Source organism: Monodon monoceros, unplaced genomic scaffold (genome assembly GCF_005190385.1).
Source record: "Monodon monoceros isolate NGI ecotype Baffin Bay Population unplaced genomic scaffold, NGI_Narwhal_1 Super_Scaffold_7, whole genome shotgun sequence".
In the NCBI taxonomy this organism is placed as follows: Eukaryota; Metazoa; Chordata; class Mammalia; order Artiodactyla; family Monodontidae; genus Monodon; species Monodon monoceros.
This window is the reverse complement of record NW_021703784.1, coordinates 25,753,395-25,776,818: the sequence shown is the minus strand read 5'-3', so window position 1 is coordinate 25,776,818 and position 23,424 is coordinate 25,753,395. Positions and strand designations below refer to the sequence as shown.

The 23,424-nt window shown below is 35.7% G+C and overlaps 1 protein-coding gene across 3 annotated transcripts in view; it reads left to right on the top strand.

The window, feature by feature from the left end:
- The first annotated feature begins 867 nt into the window (after positions 1–867).
- CWF19L2 (CWF19 like cell cycle control factor 2) overlaps positions 868–23,424 on the top strand; it is a 200,612-nt gene continuing 178,055 nt past the window's right edge. For 2 of the 3 annotated variants that reach the window (XM_029207880.1, XM_029207881.1), the window contains exons 1-4: positions 868–1,022; positions 2,566–2,676; positions 3,423–3,545; positions 23,073–23,183. In XM_029207880.1, the coding sequence (XP_029063713.1) occupies positions 930–1,022; positions 2,566–2,676; positions 3,423–3,545; positions 23,073–23,183 (438 nt within the window). In that variant the 5' untranslated portion in view covers positions 868–929. The remainder of the gene's footprint in view (positions 1,023–2,565; positions 2,677–3,422; positions 3,546–23,072; positions 23,184–23,424) is intronic. The other variant, XM_029207882.1, reaches the window with a different exon arrangement.

Below are 23,424 nucleotides of genomic sequence, written 5' to 3'. Positions count from 1 at the left end.
TAAACACCAGGAGGAGGATGTAATTTACACAAAGTTAGGGAGTGATAGGTTAGCTTTGTGAAGTACAAATCTAGTTACAGACACTACAGATTAGTAACAGTTAAAATAAGGGGTGATTAGCTCTTTCAGGCCAGGTTATGTTTCTTCTCTAGCCTGTTCACTGTTCCCTTTATTTTCCTTGTTCTCAGGAGAGGGAAGAAAACCCCTCACTTCTATTTTTATTGTAGCACAGACCCAAACATAAAACAGGAACACACAAATAGGTAATTGCACACTGTAATGAAAAATGCTTGAGTGAATAAGTATGAACAAATAATATGTCAGTCAGAAAAAATGTTACACTTTAAATAAGCTCGTATAAATTATGAAGTGCAATGCAAAATTCACATGACTTTTTCATATACTGTACTTTACAAAAGTCCACCAAAGCAAAACATTGACTCTTCAAAGCAATTTTGCCCTCCTGCTACCTTGCATTGCCTTTCTGGCCAACCTTCCTTCGTTCCATTCCTCCAGCACAGGGAAACCTCTTTGGCGGGAAGGGCGCTTTGGTGGAAATCTTTGAAAGGTGCGGATTTAACCTCCCTGAGTGTCTAACTTACTGCGGAGATTTTAAGAGGAGATAGCTGATAGCTGAAAATGCCGTCAGAACCTTGCAAAACCCGTAACAAATGTACACCTACACCAGTCCTGCTCAGCGCAATCTCAATATACGAAGGTGGGCAATTCCCCGGCTAAATCTTCCTGCTTCCTCTAAAACCACGGGTTAGACAATTCACCCGAATAGCAAGCGACAATCAGATCTGCGCATGCTCTACTGGTGGACAGCGCCCCTCCTCCTCCTAGTCGGAAGTCCCGGTTTGTTTAGTTAATTACGACAGTCGTAAACTGATATTTTGTGACGGCTTCCCAACTTTACGACAACCACCATGGCGGCTGCCGGTGGTGAGTTTGAAAATGCTAGGGTCGTCGACGAGCGTAAGGAACAGACTCGGCTTTCCAGGACCGAGGTGTTGGGACAGGTACCTCTGTTTGGGGGCTTCGTGAACCATTTAGAATTGAGAAAGTGGAGGCTTTCTGGGAGCCAGGCCTTTGGTTCTGCTGCCTCCCCGCAGCCTTGGTATCTCAACTTACCTGGTTGTGTTGGGGTAGATGTCTCCCTTTGGAATGCCCGCAAATTCTTGGGTATCTTCTGCCTCCTAGATGCTCTGGCAGGCTCCAGTTGCTCATACTCTTTTCAGTAAGACTTGTTTATTTCCTCTGAATTTCCTTATCTTTTAAATCATCCATTCTTGACATTTCTATCACCTGATCACCTGAGCTGCGCACTTTCGAAGAACTCCGCCACTTACAACGACTCTCTCTGCGTTTTATATAGTCTCAATCCTCGCTCTTGCTATATCTGAAATGAAATTTTCCGTTTCCAGGAACACATGTAAGCCTTGTCAGAGTAGACCGTTTCATTCTCCTTTTAAACTATTTATATCAGTTATTGGCTTATTGTAAATACTTACTGATGCAAACAAGGATTGAGACAAGAGACCCAGAGAATTCAGCACTTCGAAAAAGGTTGAGAAGCATTCTATTTCTCATTAAGATTGAGATGCGGTAGAGGTAACATAAAGAATGCAGGAAGTAAACTGTACTATTGAATTATCTGACAATATGTAAGAAGTGTGGCAATGAAGGGGAAAAGTTGTAGTTGGAGAGCAATGTAAGGTGAAACAAGTGATGGATTTTGTTTTAAGCTGGAACAGTTTAAAACGAGTTTAAATGCAGACGAGAAGGAGCCGGTATAGAGACAGGAAGGAGAAGGTGTAGCGACTACAACCAGATTTACAGGGGAAGAGAGGGCAATAAGTCTTAGGTGAAAGGTTGGTGTTGTTCCCTGATTTCAGCATATGTAATATACGTGTATAATAAATATCCTTCATCCTTGTCTCTGATATTTCAGGCAGCTTTTGGAGAGAGTAGGGTTTGTGATAAATTGTATAGTAGAGCTACGTACAGAGGTTTGAGAAGGACCAACCCCAGCTTTGAAATTTGGGGGCAGAATGAAAAGGCAGGAACAACTTCCTAGAAAGATCTTACTTTATTTGACTGTTGTTGAAAGATGAATAAAAATTAGCAATATAATCATTTGTTTTTAGAAAGGTGATTCTTCCTGAAGCATTTTGGGGGTGTTGGTAGAGGGGTTTGGGCACTGCAGACTGAAGGTGTGGAGGTCAGTCCCCAAACAGTTACAAAAGTGCCAGGCAGTATCAGTGGGATAGTGAAGGGAAAAGAGATTCAAGTCATATTTGAGGTAGGGAGCTTAGGGAGAGGGAAGGTGTACAGTAGGTCCCCGGATTCTGTCTTTGATTGGTGGCTCATTTCACTAGAGATTGGTAATTGGTAATGCAATTGGTAATGTGGAAGGAGAGTTTTTTTGTTTAAATCTTTCTTACACTTTGGTAGAAGCAAATTCCTGGTAAGCCTTATATGAAAGAGGGAGAAGTTTTTGTTTTGCTTTTTTGTGAAAGGCAAGTGGATCAATTGTTAATTTTTCTTTTTTCACTGTTTTAGGGTAAAGCCAATTTTGAAAAGGAAGAAAGGCGTAAAGAACTTAAACGACTTTGGGGTAAGGAAACATGGATGCTACCTGATGTGAATAAGCGAGTTGAACAAATCTCACAGGTGAATACTAACAGGCTTACTTGATGTAAGCTTATCTGTCTTTTTTTTTTTCTTTTTGTACTTATTCAAGTTAATATTGGAGGAGTAACTTTATAGACTATTTTTGCAAGTTACAGAATGAATATCACATAGTTGGCATTACTGAATATTTTCTCTCTCTGGCCAAATAATATTTTGGACATAATGACATTGGAAAGATTTTGTTAGTTGAGTTGGCTGGTAGAAAGCTTAGCTTCAAATTTCTAGCCCACTTGTGGCAAGTTTATGGATCTAAAAAGTTATGTGTTTTAAGCTTAATGTCATGCTTTTATTTCTTTTTCTTTTTTTTTTAGGGGGGTTGTCTCAATCCTTGTTTTCTCATCCCACAGTTTATGCTATCTTGTTATATTTTATGTGGCTAGTAATCTTCTATAAATTCTTTTGGGCCTATTGAAGGAGATACACATACACGTATGTCTGTGCATATATGTGTTTTTTTGATTATATCTGTCTGTCAATGTATCTGCAAATAAAACTTCCCTCATATTTTTCTAAGAAATTTTAGCTATATGATTTATTAGTAGTGGCATATATTATAGAAGTATGGTAAAGTTTCTTAGAAGAAATTATTTATTTAGTCATATTCCTTGTCTCCTTTCATGAAAGATTTAAAGTTTTTTGGAATATAGAGCTTTCTTTTCCTCAAAATACTTCCTTTTAAAGTAAGCTAAACTAAATTCTTACCTCTTCGACATGATTATTTATAGGAACACTCTGTGAAGAAAAAGAAGAAAAAAGACAAGCATTCAAGAAAAGTAAAAAAAGAGAAGAAAAAAAAGAGCAAGAAACAAAAGTGTGAAAAAAACAATGAGTCAACTGACAGTTCATCAGTAAGTATGTACTAAAACTAACCAAAGCAGCTACTTGAGAAAATTGTATTTAGAGGAACAACATATGGGAACCTAAAATATATATGAGAACTTAGATAATATTATTAGTTAGGATATGAAAATGCCTGGGAGACATCTACTTGGAGATGTCCAGGAAATGGTAGAAATATGGATCTTAGGTTATAGATAAAGGTAAGAGGACAGAGATACATTTTGAGAATCATTGCTCATTGAAGCCATTAGAATGGATGAATTGCCTAGGGTAATTGAAAAGAAAGAATAATACCTATACTGAGGAGCCAGACAGAAAATAAAGGATATTAAGTAGAAGTAGTTGGAAAATTAGGAGAAGCAGGTAAGAGTAGTACTGTAAAATAAGGGAAAAGAGTGCCGAGATATTTCAGAGTCTGTTACTTCTGTTTGCTTTTCATAGAAATTAACATTTAAGTCTTTAAAATAGGTTGTATTTATATATTTATGTTTGGGACAAAAAGGAAGAGAATGCTGGGTCTGCTTTGTCTCTAGCGAGGTCTGGGGTGAGAGGACTCACAGAGGATAGGAATGCAGGCCAAACCCTCATGCTTATTTTCAGGAAGAGAAAGGTATGTTGTGCTTAGTGAGTGATGAGCTAGAGATGTTTAGGGATAATTGGACTCATAGGTACGATCTTCAGAGGATTATACTCTCAGTTGAATCATCATGTTTGACAATCTGGCCTTCTTGTAGTTTCAGAAATTAAATTTTTGGCAGTATACCCTGAGATGATAATTGGCTCATGAAAGCCTATCTTATTTGAGAACGCAGTATCTTAATTCATAGTGAGAAATACACCTGGATAGTTTTATTGACTATCCAGCATATTTTGTAATGGTAGGAATATCATACAGAAAAAAAATTTTTTTGGAATATAACTCAGCGCAAAGGGAGTTAGAAAATCTTAATGAGAAAAGAAGATAGAGGTACTTTTTCCACAATTGTGGGATTGAGTTGCTGACCCCATTGAGAATCTGATAAAAGTGATCTTTTCTTCAAAAAGAAATTTATATACAAAGTTGTTTATTTCAGGGGAGTTTGTAAAACTCCCAGGAGTTTACACAAGGATCACAGGTTAAGAATCCTCATTCCATGGGGATATATCTGCCAGGGCAACTAAACATTTATGTCAATTGATTAAGGGCACTTGCTTCCCTTTATTAGAGACACACTGTCCTGTTCTTTGTTGTTCTTGTTGCTATTGCTGTTCTTCTCTGCAACATACATAAGTCTTTTTGTTGCAATATATAGCATGTACATTTATACATACCTATTAAGTTGTATAATATATACCTTAGAGAGAGTAGTTTGAATGAATGCTCAGTGCCCACATCACATTGAGGTTGACTGAAGAAGAACAGAGAAACTTATACTGACAGTGAAGGGTAGGAAAGACAGAATGATAGCTAGGGGAATCAGGTTGGTTGGGAGGTCTTTTTGAGAAAATGTTTTTAGGAAGAGAGGGATAAATATTGCTGAGGAGAATGCTAAGTTTGGGTGAGCAAGCTTCCAGGGGAAGGGGTAAGCTTAGATGGGAGGTAGGATCACCTTCTCTTCTGAGCTAGAGGGAAGTAGTAAAGATGTATACAAATACAGATAAATAAGGAGGAGGTAGCAGATAAATAAGAAGGGGAGCAGATTATTGATGGTGTTTCTGCTTGATGTTCTCTGTTTCCTTTGTGAAGTAGAAGGTAAAATCATCATCTGAGATGACAACTTGGGAGTAGAAGTAGGATGGAGGGACTGAGGAAATAGTATAGATTTGAAACAACTTTGCTTAGGTAATAAAAGAAGCAAATGAATTGCTGGGAACCATTGAGGATCCATGTGAGGCTGGAAAGCGTATCTTGACTGTCAGGCTTTCTATTTTTTTTTCTTTTAACTTTTAAAATGAGCTTTACTGAGGTATAATTTATATATAATAAAATAATCCTATATTAATTGTACTATTTAATGAATATACCTTTTTAACTGTCAGTTAAGATAGCATTTCCATTTCCCATAAAGTTCTTCATGGCTCTTTGCAATCAGTTCCTCCTCACCCTCCCTACTCCTCCACTCTGGGATTGGGCAGGCATAGATCTGCTTTAGCACACTATAGATTAGTTTTTGCTGTTCTAGAATTTCATATGAATATTCATATATGGTTGACTCTTGAACAACACGGGTTTGGACTGCACAGGTCCATTTGTACGTGGATCCTTTTCGAGGAATATGTACTATAGTACTGCACGATCTACAGTTGGTTAGTTGAATCTGCGGATGTGGAACCATAGATATGGATGGCCAACTGTAAAGTTACACGTGGATTTTCCACTGCACGGAGGATCAGCACCCCTAACCCCCACATTGTTCAAGGGTCAACTGTAATATGATCCTTTTTGTGTCGGGCTTCTTTGGCTTTACATAATGTTTTTGCAACTGATGTAATTGCATGTATCAGTATTTCCTTTCTCTTTATTGCTATATTCCAGTGTATGAATATACCATAATTTGCTTATCTGTCTTATCTGTTCAAAGTCATTTGGGTGGTTTTTTAGTTTGCGCTAGTATGAATAAAGCTACTGTGAATGTTTGTGTACAAGTCATTTGGTGGACATGTTTTTCTCTTGGAAGAATGTCATAGTTTTCCAAAGTGTTTGGACCATTTTACACTCCTACCAGCAATATATGAGAATTCCAGTTATTCTGCATCTTTGCAAGCACTTGGAATTTTCAGCCTTTGTACTTTTTTGACCATCCTACTATGTGTAGTAATATTTCATGTGATATTTCCCTGAACACCAGTGATGTAGAGCATTACTTTAAGTCTTTATTGGCCATTCTGTTTTCTTTTATGAAGTCCAATTTATTAATTATTTTCTTTTATCGTTAATTTTTCGTAGTTACTGCTTTTGGTGTCCTAATTTTTGCACATCTCAAGGTTGTGAAGATTTTCTCCTGTGTTTTTTTCAAGAAGTTTTGTAGCTTTGGCTTTTTCGTTTATCAGCGATTCATTTTGAGTTAATTTTTGCTTACGGTATGTAGTAAGTGTCAAATTTCAGTTTTTCCACGTGGATTTCCACTTGTTCCAGCATCATTTGTTGAGAAGGCTAACCTTTCTTTGTTGAATTACTTAAGCTCCTTTGTTTTAAATACAATTGAGCATATATATTTGTGGGTTAATTTCTAGACTCTGTTCTGTTCCCTTGGCTTGTATGTCTCTCCTTGGCCAGTAAATAAACTGTTGTAATTACTGCAAGTTTAGGGTAAGTCTTGGAATAAGGTAGTGTAAGTTCTATGATTTTGTTCTTTTTGAAAATTGTTTGCTACTCTTAAGTTCTTTGCATTTTTAAAATAAATTTTAGAATCAGCCTATCACTTTCAACAAAAGTATGTACTGATATTTTGATTGGAATTGTTTTGCATCAATAGATCAATTTTGGGAGAATTAATATCTTAAAATAGAGAGTCTTCCAAACCCATCATGCATGTGGTATATCTCTCCATCTCTTTAAGTCTTCTTTAATTTCTCTCACAGTGTTCTGGAATTTTCAGTGTAGAGGTCTTACTATCATCTTTTGTTAAATTTTTTATATTTTATTTTCTTGGGGTGCTGTTGGAAATGGAATTAAAAAAATAAATTTTATTTTTTGTGTATTTGCAGCTAGCATATACGTTTACAGTGGATTTTTGTATATTTACCTTGTATCTTGTCACCTTGCTAAATTCACAAGTACTAGTGTTAGGTTTTTTTGGTTGATTCTTAGTACATGATTATCTTATGTGTGAATAAAGACACTTTTTTTTCTTTCCGATCTCTAGGCGTTTTATCCCATTTGTTAATTTTTTGTTATTTTATTTCACTCGCTCGGCCTTCAATATAGTGTTGAATAGAAGTGGTGAGAGTGGACATCCTTACCTGTTCTTTATCTTAAGTGGAAAGCATTTATCTTTCACCTTTAAGCATGATGTTAGCTGTGGGCTTTTCATGTATGCTCTTTTAGACTGAGTAAATTCTCCTCTATTTTTATTTTTTTCTAAGAGTTGGTGTCCTGAATAGCATTGGATTTTGTCAAATACTTTTTCGGCATCTATTTATGTAATCATATGATTTTTCTCCTTTATCCTGTTAATATGGAGAATTACAGTGGTTGATTTTTGAATGTTACAGCAACCTGAATTTCTGGGATACACTCTATTTGGTTATTTTTGTTTATTTAATTATAAAATATTTTATTTATATATACTTACAAGCACATTTTATTTTATATATATTTTTTCTGATATGATTTGCTCACGATTAGTTGAGAATATTTGCATCTGTGTTTATGAGGGGTATTGGGTTTTGTTGTAAGGGTAATGCTGGCCTCACGTATGAATTAGGAAATATTCCCTGTTCTTCCATTTGTAGAAGAGTTTGTGCAGGATTGGTGTGATTTCTTCCTTAAAGGATTGTTAAAACTCACTAGTCAAACTGTTTGGGCCTGGAGTTTTCTTTCTGGGATGCTTAAAGCACACATTTAATTTCTTTAATATCTGTATTAAATGTTTTCTCTTTATTCTTGAGTTAGTTTTGGAATTAAGGTTTGCAAGGAATTTGTTTATTTCATCTAAATTTTTGAATTTATTGTCATAATATTGTAATATTCCTTTATTGTCCTTTTAATGTCTGTTGAGTCTGTAGTTATGTCCCCTCTTTCATTCCTGATTTTGGCTATTTCTATTTTCTCATTGTTTCCTTGGTTAGAATAGTTTTAGGTTTATCAATTTTATTAATCTTTTCAAAGAATTGCCTTTTAGTTTCATTAATTTTCTAGTTGTGTATTTTCTATTTTATTGATTTCCACTCTTTTTACTGTTTCTTTCCTATTACCTATTTTGTATTTAATTTGCTCTTCTTTTTCTAGCTTCCTGAAGTGGGTGTGTAGGTCTTTGATTCTAAATCTTTCTTATTTTCGAATGAGTATTTAATCTACAATTTTTTCTCCTAACACTGTTGTATCTCCACCTAACTAATTTTGATGTGTTATGTTTTCATTGTCATCTTTTCAAAATATTTTCGAATTGATTTTGTTACTTTTTTTAAACTTACAGACTATATATGAGTTTAAAATTTTCCAGGTATTTGTGGATTTAACCAGTTTTGTTTTTGACTTCAAATTTAATTCTATTGTTGTCACAAAACATACTCTGTATAATTTAGTTTTAAAAAAAATCATAGAGACTAATTTTATGGCCTAGCCTATACTCTATCTTGGTGAAAATTCCTTATGTAATTGAAATGAATGTATATTCAGCTGTTGTTAGTTGTAGTGTTCTGTGAATGTCAACATGGGAAAGTTTATTCATAGTGTTAAGTCATCTGTATTCTTACTGATTTTCTGTTTTCCTCTTCTGTCAGTTACTGAGAGAGCAGCAGTAAAATCTGTGTTGTGGATTTGTCTTTTTCTTCTTTCAGTTTTGTCAGTTTTTGCCTCATGTATTTTGAAGTCTTGTTAGATACATACACATTTAGGATTGTTGTATCTCCTTGATGAATTGACGATTATATCATGAAATGTTCCTCTTTATTTCTGGTAATATTCTTCTTTAAGGTCTACTTTTGTCTCATAGTAATAAAGCCTTCTCAGTTTTCTGACTTTTTGTTTTCATGGTGTATTTATTTTTATTCTTTTAGTTTTAATGTATCTGTTTATTTTATATTGAAAGTATTTCTTGTGGACAGTCTGGGGCTTGCTTTTTTATCTAACTTATCAGTTTCTTCCTTGTAAATTAGAGGATTTTCTCCACTATATAATATGACAGCCATATTGACTTTAACATTTTTGGTAAAAATTTACTGAAGTTATATCAGGTTGAAAGTTCATTTCTTCAGGGTCTCTAGCCAGATTTTTTAAGTGTTTGTAGACACATATGGCTAGGTTAGTGGCTACCATATTGGGCGGTGTAGGTATAGAAGATCCTATTAGATAGTGCTGGTTTAGATTATTAATGTTTAATGTAATTACAGGTATGTTTGAGTTTGTCTGCCATCTTGCTTTCCCTTTTCTATTTGTCCCATTTATTTTTTCTCTTCCTAGCTTCATTTGGGTTAGTTGGTTTTATTTTAGTGTTCTTATTTGTTTATTCATTCATTGATTCATTCTATTTTTTTTAGTTGAATGAAAGATTTTTAAAATTTTGTAGTGCCTTATACTTTTCAAAAGTTTCACAGACATGATTTAATATAATCCCATAATAACCCTTAATTTTAATCCCCTGTGCCTATATTGCCCCTTTCCCCTTCTCTCTCCCCACTGTTAGCTACTAGTTTACCCTCTATATCTGTGAGTCTGCTTTCTTTTTGTTTTATTCACTAGTTTGTTTTATTTTTAGATACCACATATAAGTGATATTTTGTAGTATTTGTTTTTCTTTGTCTCACTTACTACTTCACTTAGCATAATGCCCTCCAGGTCTGTCCATGTTGGTGCAAATGGCAAAACTTCATTCTTTTTTATGGCTGAGTAGTATTGTTCTATTATATATATATGCCATATCTTTATCCATTCATCTGTTGGTGGACATTTCAGTTGCTTCCATACCTTGGTGATTGTAAATAATGCTGCTCTGAACATTAGGGTTCATGTATCTTTTTGAATTAGTGTTTTTGTTTTTTGGGAGTATATACTTGGGAGTGGAATTGCTAGATCATATGGTAGTTGTATTTTTAGTTTTTTGAGAAACCTCCATACTGTTTTCCACAGTGGCTGCACCAGTTTACATTTCACCAACAGTGTAGCATGGTTCCCTTTTCTTCACATCCTTGTCATTTGTCATTTGCGTTCTTTTTGATGATAGCCATTCTGACAGGTGTGAGGTGATATCTCATTGTGGTTTTGATTTGCATTTCCCTGATAATTAACGATGTTGAGTATCTTTTCGCCCATCAGCCATCTTCATTTCCTCTTTGGAAAAATGTCTGTTCAGTTCTTCTGCCCATTTTTTAAATGGGTTATTTGTTTTTTTGATTATGAGTTGTATGAGTTGTTTATATATGTGGGGTATTAACCCCTTTCAGTCATATCATTTGCAAATATTTTCTCCCATTCAGTAGGTTGTCTTTTCGTTTTGTCAGTTGTTTCCTTTGCTGTGCCAAAGATTTTAAGTTTAATTAGGTCCCATTTATTTACTTTTGATTCTGTTTCCTTTGCTTTAAGAGACGGATCCAAAAATATGTTGCTGTGATATATGTCAAAGAGTGTTCTGCCTGTTTTCTTTTAGGAGTTTTATAGTATAGGTCTTATATTTAGGTCTTTAATACATTTTGAGTTTATATTTGTATACGGTGTTAGAGGATGTTCTAATTTCATTCTTTTACATGTAGCTGTCCAGTTTTCCCAGCACCACTTATTGAAGGGACTGTCTTTTCTCCATTGTATATTTTTGCCTCCTTTGTCATAGATTAATTGACCATAGGTGTGTGGGTTTATTTCTGGGCTCTCCATCCTGTTGCATTGATCTATGTGTCTTTTTTTTTTTTTTGGTGCCAGTGCCGTACTGTTTTGATTACTGTAGCTTTGTAGTATAATCTGAAGTCTGGAAGCATGATTCCTCCATCTCTGTTCTTCTTTCTCAAGATAGCTTTAGCTATTCAGTGCCTTTTGTGTTTCCATACAAGTTTTAAAATTATTTGTTCTAGTTCTGTGAAAAACGCCATTGGTAATTTGATAGGGATTGCAGTGAATCTGTAGATTGCCTTGGGTAGTATGGTCATTTTAACAATGTTAATTCTTTCAATCCAAGAACACAGGTATATTTTTCTATTTGTGTCTTCTTCAGTTTCTTTCATCAGTGTCTTATATTTTTCCGAGTACAGGTCTTTTACCTCGCTAGGTAGGCTTATTCCTAGATATTTTATTCTTTTTGATGTGGTGGTAAATGGGGTTGTTTCTTACATTCTCTTTCTGATAGTTCACTGTTGGTGTATAGAGATGCAACAGATTTCTGTATATTAGTATTGTATCCTGCAACTTTACTAAATTCATAGATAAGCTCTAGTAGTTTTCTGGTAGTGCTTTTAGGATTTTCTATGTATAGTGTCATGTCACTTCTAGATAATGACAGTTTTACTTCTTCTGTTCCAATTTGGACTCCTTTTATTTCTTTTTCTTGTCCGATTGTGGCTAGGACTTCTAAAACTATGTTGAATAAAAGTGGCAAGAGTGGGTATCCTTGTTTTGTTCCTGATCTTAGAGGAAATTGAGCATGACGTTAGCTGTGGATTTGTCATATATGGCCTTTATTATGCCCACTTTCTGGAGAGTTTTTATCATAAATGTTGAACTTTAACGTAAGGTTTTTCTGCATCTATTGAGATGGTCATATGGTTTTAATTCTTCAATTTGTTAATGTGGTGTATCACATTGATAGATTTGTAAGTATTGAAAAATCCTTGCATCCCTGGGGTAAATCCTACTTGACAAAGCTGAATGATCCTTTTAATGTATTGTTGGATTGAATTTGCTTATCTCCTGTTGAGGAGTTTTGCATCTATCTTCAGCAGTGATATTGGCTGGTAATTTTTTTTTCTCAATATGTTTGCCTGGTTTTGGTATTAGGGTGATTCTGGCCTCAGAGAATGAGTTTGGAAATGTTCCTTCCTCTGCAATTTTTTTGGAATAGTTTGAGAAGGATAGCTGTTAACTCTTCTCTAAATGTTTGGTAGAATTCACTTGTGAAGCCATCTGGTCCTGGACTTTTGTCTGTTTGGAGTTTGTTTGTTTTTTTTAAATTACTGATTCAGTTTCATTACTGATAATTAATGTATTCATACTTTTCTATTTATTCTTGGTTCAGTCTTGGGAGATTGTACCTTTCCAAGAATTTGTCTGTTTCTTCTAGGTTTTTCATTTTATTGGCATATAGTTGTTCTTAGTAGTCTCTTTTGACCTTTTGTATTTCTGTGGTGTTGTAACTTATACTTTTTCATTTCTGATTGGACCATTTCTCTTTTTCTCTGATGAATCTGGCTAAAGGTTTATTGGTTTTGTTTATCTTTTCCGAGAGCAAGCTTTTAGTTTCATTGATGTTTTCTGTTTTTTTTTAGTCTCTGTTTCATTTATTTCTGCTCTGATCTTTATGGTTTCTTTCCTTCTACTAACTTTGAGTTTTGTTTCTTCTTTTGCTTGTTTCTTCAGGGGTAAGTTAGGTTCTTTATTTGAGTTTTTTCTTGCTTCCTGACAAGCTTGTATCACTGTAAAGTTCCCTCTTAGAACTGCTTTTTCTCGTCCCATATGTTTTGGATCGTCATGTTTTCAGTGTTATTTGTCTCTAGGTATTATTTCCTCTTTGATTTCTTCAGTGATCCATTGGGTTTTTAGTAGCAAATTCTTTAGCCTCCACATGTTTGTGTTTTTTTGCAGTTTTTTTCTTGTACTTGGTTTCTAGTCTCACAGCATTGGCAAAGATTCTTGATATGGTTGCAGTTTTCTTAATTTTACTGGGGCTTATCTTGTGACATTTCTCTAAGTTACTGTTTGTCTGAAAATTTGTTTTGTTTAGTCTTCATTTTTAAAGTTTTTTTCCTAGACAGATAATTTTAAGTTTATAGTTCTTTTCCTGTACTTTAAGATGTCATTTCATTGTCTTTTGCCTACATTGTTCCTAATGAGAGACATTTGCAGTCATGTTTATCCCTTTCTCTCTGTATATATTTCTTTCTGCTCTGAATGCTTTTAAAATTTTTTCTTTATCATTTTTTTTAGCAAATCAATTATGATACGTTTGATATTGTTTTCTTTGTCTTTATCCTGCCTTGGGTTCATTGTGCTTTTTTGATTTATGAGTTCATAGTTTCCATCAAATTTGAAACTTTCTGGCTATTATTTTCGTGAAATGTTTTTTGTGTCCCCTCTTATTCTGCTAGTCTCCTTAATTCTGTCCCATAAGTCACTGAACCTTTATTTATTTTCATTCTAGCCTTTTCTGTTCTTCAGTTTGGATAGATTTTACTGTTGCATTTTAGGTTCAAGTTCACTAGGCTTTTCTTTTGTAGCATCTAGTTGGCTGTTATCCCCAGTCATTAAAGTTTTCATTTCAGTTATTGTATTTTTCATCATTAGACATTTCATTTGGGTCTTTTTTATATCTTCATTTTGACTCCTATTTGTTCATGCTTTCCTTTCCTTGGGCATATTTATAATAGCGGTGTCAAAATCCTAGTTTGCTATGTCATTATCTCTTTATTTCTTGTTCTGTTTTGATTAACTGATTTCTTTTCTTGTCTTTGGGTCACATTTTCGTGCTTTGAATGTCTAGTAATTTCTAATTAGATGCTGAACCTTGTGAAAGTTATATTGTGACTACTGGATTTGTTTGTTGTCTTCCTTTAAAGGGTCTTGAGTTTTCTTTTGGTGGGGAGTAGGTTACTTGTGTATTAGCTTAATAGTTTTCAAAGGCTGGTGTTTAAGTTATGTTTGTGTGCATCTAGAGTAGCCATTACTTCTAAGACATGCTAAGGCATGCCCTTTGTGGTTTCTCTGCTGATTGCCCTCGGTATTCAAGGAGATTTCTCTATTCTGGTTGGTGGGAACTAGAATGTGTTCTAGCCCTTTGTGAGCTCTGGGGATTTCTCTGCTTATAGCACTCTAATAATTGTTCCTTCCATGGTAATTATTCTTTGTCCTTGTGGACTTGCATCCTAAGGATGTTCAGTTTGGTATTCAGTTAAAGACTACAGGGGTCTCTTATATAGTTTTCTGGAGTTCTTTCTCTGTGTAGCTCCCTTTTCATGGATGCTCTATCTCAGCCATCACAAAGTAAAAATTCTGTTTTCTTATCTCAGTGAGATTGTCATATTGGGCTTGAGTTACCCTGCCTTGTGCTATGGTCTAGAAAGTGCCACTAGGCAAAAAGCAGTAGAGTGTAATTGTAGCACTCACCTCATTTGTTTGCCTTTTCTCAGGGATCATAGTCCTGCACAACTGAGATTCAATGTCTAAAAACAGTTGTTTCTTATATTTTTAATTTTATTTCCATTTCTATATATTTTTCTGGTCTGATGTAGCATTTATTTTTTCATGGCCAGTGCAGAAGTCTTCAAGTATCTTTGAGAAATATATGTATTTATGTAGGTACTTTATATTTTAAATATAAAATGTATGCATTTTATGTGTATTATGCAAATATAAGTAAATGTATTTTATATACATATGTAATATTTCATATATATATATATGAAATATGTACATTTACATATGTTTTTATTGGTGACACTTTTCTGTCTTGGTCCTGTATTTAGGTTTTGACTGTTAGATGGGATTAGGAGTGTGGTTAATTATGATGGCTACACATGAGAAGAAGAGTCCTGGGAGCTGTCTTAGGTCAAGAGGCATGTTGATGGTTTATGAGTTCTTCAAGGTAGGGTGGAGGATTGAAACAGCAGGAGAACTTAGGTCATAGCATGGGGAGAGGGGAACATAAGTCATGCTGAAGTGGTGAGGTGAGTGAATAATAGTGAAAATTAGCAACAAAATTAATAGGGAATGGAGGCAGGAGAGTTGTACAGAATGGTCCAGTTGTCGTTGTGTAAATGAAAAATGAGTACTAGCTGTATCACATATGCTTCTTTCATTCAGTACCTAGTATTTAATGCAGGCTGCTGCTTAAAGTTTCTGACTTGGGCTTTTGCAAGGGTGGATTGAGTTAATTTTAATGCACATTTATTGAATGCCAGCTCTTTGCCAGACATTTTTATATACATGCGGAATACAAATATATAGAGTTCAAACTTTTGGGGAACTCATTTTATAATTAAACAGACACATACTTCCAGTATGTAATCTCATGATGCCAAGGCATGTCAAGGTATTAAGGGAAGGAGGATTTCATATGCGGGTTTTGAGGAAATGATGCTTGAGTTCAGACTTAAAGGATGAGTAAGAATCACCCTGGCATATAGAGGTGTGTGTGCACAAGGAATTGTGAGAGCAAGGCATGGAAGTAGGAGATAACATGATATAAAAGTGTCTGTGTGTGCATGTGTTTGTTTATGTATGTACATAGGTAAATACAACTATAAGTAACTTAACAATATTGGATTATAAAATGAGGAGAGTGAATGGAGATGAAATTGTAAGAGTTGATAGGACTTTGTAAACCAAGAAGTTTGAATTCTTCAGTAGGGAGTATATCATCAAATTAGGTTCATTTGTGTTATTAGAGAACCCCAGAATAGCCATTGGTTAATATAAAATACATAGAATCTAAAAATAGTTAACTTTTCTTTTTTCTTTTTGAGTTTTATTTTTATTTTTTTATACAGCAGGTTCTTATTAGTTATCTATTTTATACATATTAGTGTATATATGTCAATCCCAATCTCCGAATTTATCCCCCGCACCCCCCCGCCCCATTTGGTGTCCATACGTTTGTTCTCTACATCTGTGTCTTTATTTCTGCCTTGGAAACCTGTTCATCTGTACCATTTCTCTAGGTTCTAAATATATGCGTAAATATAGGATATTTGTTTTTCTCTTTCTGACTTACTTCACTCTGTATGACAGTCTCTATCCACGTCTCTACAGCTGACCCAGTTTCATTCCTTTTTGTGGCTGAGTGATATTCCATTCCATTGTAGATATGTACCACATCTTATCTATCTGTTCGTCTGTTGATGGGCATTAGGTTGCTTCCATGACCTGGCTATTGTAAATAGTGCTGCAGTGAACGTTGGGGTGCATGTGTCTTTTTGAATTTTGGCTTTCTCTGGGTATATGCCCAGTAGTGGGATTGCTGGGTCATATGGTAATTCTATTTTTAGTTTTTTAAGGAACCTCCATACTGTTCTTCATAGTGGCTGTATCATTTTACCTTCCCATCAACAGTGCAAGAGCATTCCCTTTTCTCCACACCCTCTCCAGCATTGGTTGTTTGTAGATTTTCTGATGATGCCTATTCTAACTGGTGTGAGATGATACCTCATAGTTTTAATTTGCATTTCTCTAATAATTAGTGATGTTGAGCAGATTTTCATGTGCCTCTTGGCCATCTGTATGTCTTTGGAAAAATGTCTATTTAGGTCTTCTGCCCATTTTTTGATTGGCTTGTTTTTTTAATATTGAGCTGCATGAGCTCTTTTCATATTTTGGAGATTAATCCTTTGTCAGTTGCTTCATTTGCAAATATTTTCTCCCATTCTGACTGTTGCCTTTTCCTCTGGTTTATGGTTTCCTTAGCTGTGCAAAAGATTTTAAGTTTAATTATGTCCCATTTGTTTATTTTTGTTTTTATTTTCATTATTCTAGGAGGTGGGTTAGAAAAGATCTTGCTGTGATTTATGTCAAAGAGTGTTCTTATGTTTTCCTCTAAGAGTTTTACAGTATCCAGTCTTACATTTAGGTCTTTAATCCATTTTGAGTTTATTTTTGTGTATGGTGTTAGAGAGTGTTCTAATTTCATTCTTTTACATGTAGCTGTCCAGTTTTCCCAGCACCACTTATTGAAGAGACTGTCTTTTCTCCATTGTATATCCTTGCCTCCTTTGTCATAGGTTAGTTGACCATAGGTACATGGGTTCATCTGTGGGCTTTCTGTCCTGTTCCATTGATGTAAATTTCTGTTTTTGTGCCAGTACCATATTGTCTTGATTACTGTAGCTTTGTAGTGTAGTGTGAAGTCAGGAAGTCTGATTCCTCCAGCTCCATTTTTTTACCTCAAGATTGCTTTTGCTATTTGGGGTCTTTTGTGTCTTTATACAAATTTTAAGATTTTTTTGTTCTAGTTCTGTAAAAAATGCCATTGGTAATTTGATAGGGATTACATGAAATCTGTAGATTGCTTTGGGTAGTATAGTCATTTTCACAGTATTGATTCTTCCAATCCAAGAACATGGTATATCTCTCTGTCATCTTTGATTTCTTTCATCATTGTCTTATAGTTTCCTGAGTACAGGTCTTTGACCTCCTTAGGTAGGTTTATTCCTAGGTATTTTATTCTTTTTGTTGCTGTGGTGAATGGGATTGTTTCCTCAGTTTCTCTTTCTGATCTTTCATTGTTAGTGTATAGGAATGCAAGAGATTTCTGTGCATTAATTTTGTATCCTGCAACTTTACCAAATTCATCAATGAGTTCTAATTGTTTACTGGTGGCATCTTTAGGATTTTATACGTATAGTATCATGTCATCTGTAAACGGTGACAGTTTTACTTCCTCTTTCCCAATTTGTATTCCTTTTATTTCTTTTTCTTCTCTGAATGCCGTGGCCAGGACTTCCTAAACTATATTGAATAAGTGTGGCGAGAGTGGACATCCTTGTCTTGGTCCTGATCTAGAGGAAATGCTTTCACTTTTTCACTGTTGAGAATGATGTTTGCTGTGGGTTTGTCATATATGGCCTTTATTATGTTGAGGTAGTTTTCCTCTATGCCCACTTTTTGGAGAGTTTTTATCATAAATGGGTGTTGAGTTTTGTCAGAAGCCTTTTCTGCATCTATTGAGATGATCATAGGGTTTTTATTCTTCAGTTTGTTAGTATGGTGTATCACATTGATTGATTTGCATATATTGAAGAATCCTTGCATCCCTGGGATAAATCCCACTTAATGATGGCGTATGATCCTTTTAATGTGTTGTTGGATTCTATTTGCTAGCATTTTTTTAAGGGTTTTTGCATTTGCATCAGTGATATCGGTCTGTAATTTTCTTTTTTTATAGTATCTTTAGTTTTGGTATCAGGATGATGGTGGTCTCATAGAATGAGTTTGGGAGTGTTCCTTTTTCTGCAAGTTTTTGGAAGACTTTGAGAAGGATGGGTGTTAGCTCTTCTCTAAATGTTTGATAGAATTCACCTGTGAAGCCCTCTGGTCCTGGACTTTTGTTTGCTGGGAGATTTTTAATCACAGTTTCAGTTTCATTACTTGTGACTGGTCTGTTTATATTTTCTGTTTCTTCCTGGTTCAGTTTTGGAAGGTTATACCTTTCTAAGAATGTGTCCATTTCTTCTAGGTTGTCCATTTTATTGGCATAGAGTTGCTTTAGTAGTGTCTTAGGATGCTTTATATTTCTGCAGTGTCCGTTGTAACTTCTCCTTTTTCATTTCTAATTTTATTGATTAGAGTTCTCTCCCTCTTTTTCTTGATGAATCTGGCTAAAGGTTTATATATTTTGTTTATCTTCTCAAAGAACTAGCTTTTAGTTTTATTGATCTTTGCTATTGTTTTCTTGTTTCTGTTTCATTTATTTCCACTCTGATCTTTATGATTTGTTCTACTAACTTTGGATTTTGTTTGTTCTTCTTTCTCTAGTTCCTTTAGATGTTTATTTGAGATTTTTCTTGTTTCTTGAGTTAGGCTTGTATAGCTATAAACTTCCCTCTTAGAACTGCTTTTGCTGCATCCCATAGGTTTAGGATCATCATGTTTTCATTGTGTTTGTGTCTAGGTATTTTTTGATTTCCTCTTTGATTTCTTCAGTGATCTCTTTGTTATTTAGTAATGTATTGCTTAGCCTCCATGTGTTTGTGTTTTTTATGTTTTTTTCCCTGTAATCTATTTCTAATCTCAGCATTGTGGTTGGAAAAGATGCTTGATATGATTTCTATTTTCTTAAATTTACTGAGGCTTGATTTGTGACCTGAGATGTGATCTATCCTGGAGAATGTTCCGTGTGTACTTGAGAAGAAAGTGTAATCTTTTTTTCGGATGGAATGTCCTATAAATATCAATTAAATTGAACTGGTCTATTTTGTTGTTTAAAGCTTTTATTTCCTTATTAATATTCTATCTGAGTGATCTGTCCATTGGTGTAAGTGAGATGTTAAAATCCCCCACTATTATTGTGTTACTGTCAATTTCCTCTTTTATAGCTGTTAGCATTTGCGTTATGTATTGAGGTACTCCTATGGTGGGTGCATATATATTTATAATTGTTATATCTTCTTCTTGGATTGATCCCTTGATCATTTTGTAGTGTCCTTTCTTGTCTCTTGTAACATTCTTTATTTTAAAGTCTAGTTTATCTGATTGGAGTATTGCTACTCCAGTTTTCTTTTGATTTTCATTTGCATGGAATATCTTTTTCCATCCCCTCACTTTCAGTCTGTATGTGTCCCTAGTTCTGAAATGGGTTTCTTGTAGACAGCATATATATGGGTCTTGTTTTTGTATCCATTCAGTGAATCTGTGTCTTTTGGTTGGAGCATTTAATCCATTCACGTTTAAGGTAATTATCGAAATGTGTGTTCCTATTACCATTTGCTTAATTGTTTTTTGTTTGTTTCTGTAGGTCCTCTTCTATTTTGTTTCCCCCTTAGAGAAATTCCTTTAGCATTTCTTGTAGAGCTAGTTTGGTGTTGCTGAATTTTCTTAGCTTTTGCTTGTCTGTAAAGCTTTTGATTTCTCTGTCGAATATGAATGAGATTGTTCCTGGGGAATATTGCTTGTAGGTTCTTCCCTTTCATCACTTTAAATTTATCGTGCCACTCCCCTCTGTCTTGTAGAGTTTCTGTTGAGAAATCAGCTGTTAACCTTATGGGAGTTCCCTTGTATGTGGATTGTCATTTTTCTCTTCTTGCTTTTAATAAGTTTTCTTTGTATTTAATTTTTGTCAGTTTGACTACTATGTGTCTCGGCAAGTTTCTCCTTGGGTTTCTCCTGCCTAGGACTCTCTGCGCTTCCTGGACTTGGGTGGCTATTTTCTTTCCCGTGTTAGGGAAGTTTTGTACTATAATCTCTTCAGATATTTTCTCGGGTCCTTTCTCTCTCTCGTTTCCTTCTGGGACCCCTATAATGCGAATGTGGGTTTGTTTAATGTTGTCCCAGAGGTCTTTTAAGCTGTCTTCATTTCTTTTAATTCTTTTTTCTTTATTCTGTTCTGTGGCAGTGAGTTCCACCATTCTGTCTTCCCAGTCACTTATTTGTTTTTCTGCCTCAGTTATTCTGCTGTTGATTCCTTCTAGTGTAGTTTTCATTTTAGTCATTGTATTGTTCGTCTCTGTTTGTTTGTTTTTTCATTCTTCTAGGTGTTTGTTCTTTAATTCTTCTAGGTCTTTGTTAAACATTTTTTGCATCTTCTCGGTATTTGCCTCCATTCTTTTTCCTGCGTCCTGGATCATCTTCACTATCGTTATTCTGAATTCTTTTTCTGGAAGGTTGCCTATCTCCACTTCTTTAGTTGTTCTTCTGGGGTTTTATCTTGTTCCTTCATTTGGTACATAATCCTCTGCCTTTTTATCTTGTCCATCTTTCTGTGAATGTGGTTTTTGTTCCACAGGATGCAGGATTGTGGTTCTTCTGTGGTCTGCCCTCTGGTGAGTGAGTCCATCTACGAAGCTTGTGCATTTCCTAATGGGAGGGACTGGTGGTGGGTAGATCTGGGTGTTGCTCTGGTAGGCAAAGCTCAGTAAAACTTTAATCCTCTTTTCTGCTAATGGGTGAGTTCCTTCCCTGTTGGTTGTTTGGCCTGAAGTGACCCAACACTGGAGTGTAAAGGCTCTTTGGTGGGGCTAATGGTGGAATCTGGGAGGGCTTACACCAAGGAGTACTTCCCGGAACTTCTGCTGCCAGTGTCCTTGTTCCCGCAGTGAGCCACAGCTGCCCTCCGCCTCTGCAGGAGACCCTCCAACACTAGCAGGTAGGTCTAGTTCAGTCTAGACCCATGCTCCTTCCCCATGGGTCATGGTGCACACAGTACTTTGTGTGTGCCCTCCAAGAGTGGAGTCTCTATTTCCCCCAGTCCTGTTGAAGTCCTGAAATCAAATCCCACTAGCCTTCAAAGTCTGATTCTCTGGGAATTCCTCCTGTTGCCATACCCCCGGGTTGGGAAGCCTGACATGGGGCTCAGGACCTTCACTCCAGTCGGTGGACTTCTGTGGTATAATTGTTCTCCAGTTTTGAGTCACCCACCTAGCGGTTATGGGGTTTGATTTTATTGTGATTGTGCCCCTCCTACCATCTCATTGCACCTTCTTCTTTGTCTTTGGATGTGGGGTATCTTTTTTGGTGAGTTCCAGTGTTCTCCTGTCAATGATTGTTAAGCTGTTAGTTGTGATTCCAGTGCTCTCGCAAGAGGGAGTGAGCGCACGTCCTTCTACTCTGCCATCTTGAACCAATCTCTAACTTCTTTCATATAGAAGAAATCAAGTAGGCAATTTAGCGTGGTCTTCTGGGACCAAGTCTTCTAGTTTTGTTCCTCCATTGTCTTTAAAATGTACCTCTTAGTGTAGGTAACAGGAACGAGGATGCCCTCTTTTTTGTAACTTCCAGGAAGTCCTAAATAGTACTTTCATTTCCACCTTATTGGAGGCTTGATTAAGGTTTCACTCTCCAGCAAGGGAGGCACATTACATCTCCAAATAAAATTGGGTTCTGTTGGTAGGAAAGGAAAGGCGTAACAGTCGTCTTTATGACAGGGAGTCAAAGAAGAGGAGTACTGTGGTTAGATACGCCTTTTATGATACTCTAAAGGTATTTAGGGTGGGGGTTGGAGAATGAAAGGGAGCAGGAAAGACTGGGATTTTGGAGACTAATTTGGTTTTTCCAGTTGTCTAAGTGAGAGATAAGCAGGCCTGATCTAGGGCTGCTGCTTTAAGAATGGGGAGGAAGGAGTATATATTAGTTGGGACTCTTGGTTGTAGGTAGCAGAGACCAAACTTAAATTGGTTTAACCACCCCCCCCCCCCAAAAAAAAGGGAGGGATTTATTATTAGAACACAAACGTCTCATAGGACATATAGGAATGCACCTGGGTTTTAGGAATAGCTCAAACTAGAGTCATGAATGCTTTTATGAATCTTCTTACCATCTTCCTTTTTTCCCCTCTAAGTTCTATTTTTGCTTTTCTTGATATAGATAAATTTTTCCTGAATTCTGTGCCTCATGACAGAAATGGTCTCTGCCAATGCCTTTTGAGTTCTCCTTTGTTATAGAGTAAACCATTTAGCCTTGGTTTCAAATTCCTGGAGAGTGACTATGATTGAAATTAATTGGTTCAGATCCCTACCTCTGAAACAGTCAGTTGTGGCCAGGGATGGAAGGTGAACTCCCATGATAATCATTTGGTGTTCACTGTAGTTGAGAAATCTTTTGGAAATGACAGTCATAGGTTTAGATGGGAGGAGTAAGATGATCCTGAGATTTCTGACTCGGGTAAGTGGGTGGTTGGTGATGCCAGGTAGCTTAATTCAGATATATAGAAGAAGGATCAAGTATTGTGGAAGTAGATGCTGGGTTCACTTTTTGTTCATACTGCGTTCAGCATGGCATTTAAATATTGTAGGCAGTTGTTTAAATCACGGAAACTTTGGGTGGATAAATTAGAAAGATATCAGTATAGTTGTGGTAGTTTAAGTCATGAGAGTGGATTTAATGTCCCAAGGGGAATGTCTAGAGATTAAAAAGTATAATTGGCAAAGACTGGAAACACAGACAAAGTTGATATTTAAGGGTTGAGAAAAGGAGGAAGAGTGGAACCACACAGTTTTTATGCGGAAGTATGTAAATTTGAGAATTCTACTTATATGTTAAATATTCTTAGAGCTCTGAAGATGAGTGGGTTGAGGCTGTTCCCTCCCACACTTCTGGCAAGGAAAAGGCCTGGAAGGTGAAAGATGAAAAGTCAGAAAAAGAAGACAACGAAGTTATTCAGGTAAGCCGCCTGATTTTAAACAAGGAAAGCGTCAACTTACAAGAGTAGATGAATGTTAAAATGAAAGATGATTGTAATTTAGTCAGAAGAAAAACTAGACTTTGTAAAGACTTTTATGAGTAATTTTAGCAATAATGCTGTTTGCTGATCCTTTTCACTCCCCTTCTTCTCCTGTGGGAAAGTTAGCATTTGTTCCTATTCTAGTCCCTCAGAGGGTTTCCTACCTCTGGTTGTTGATAAG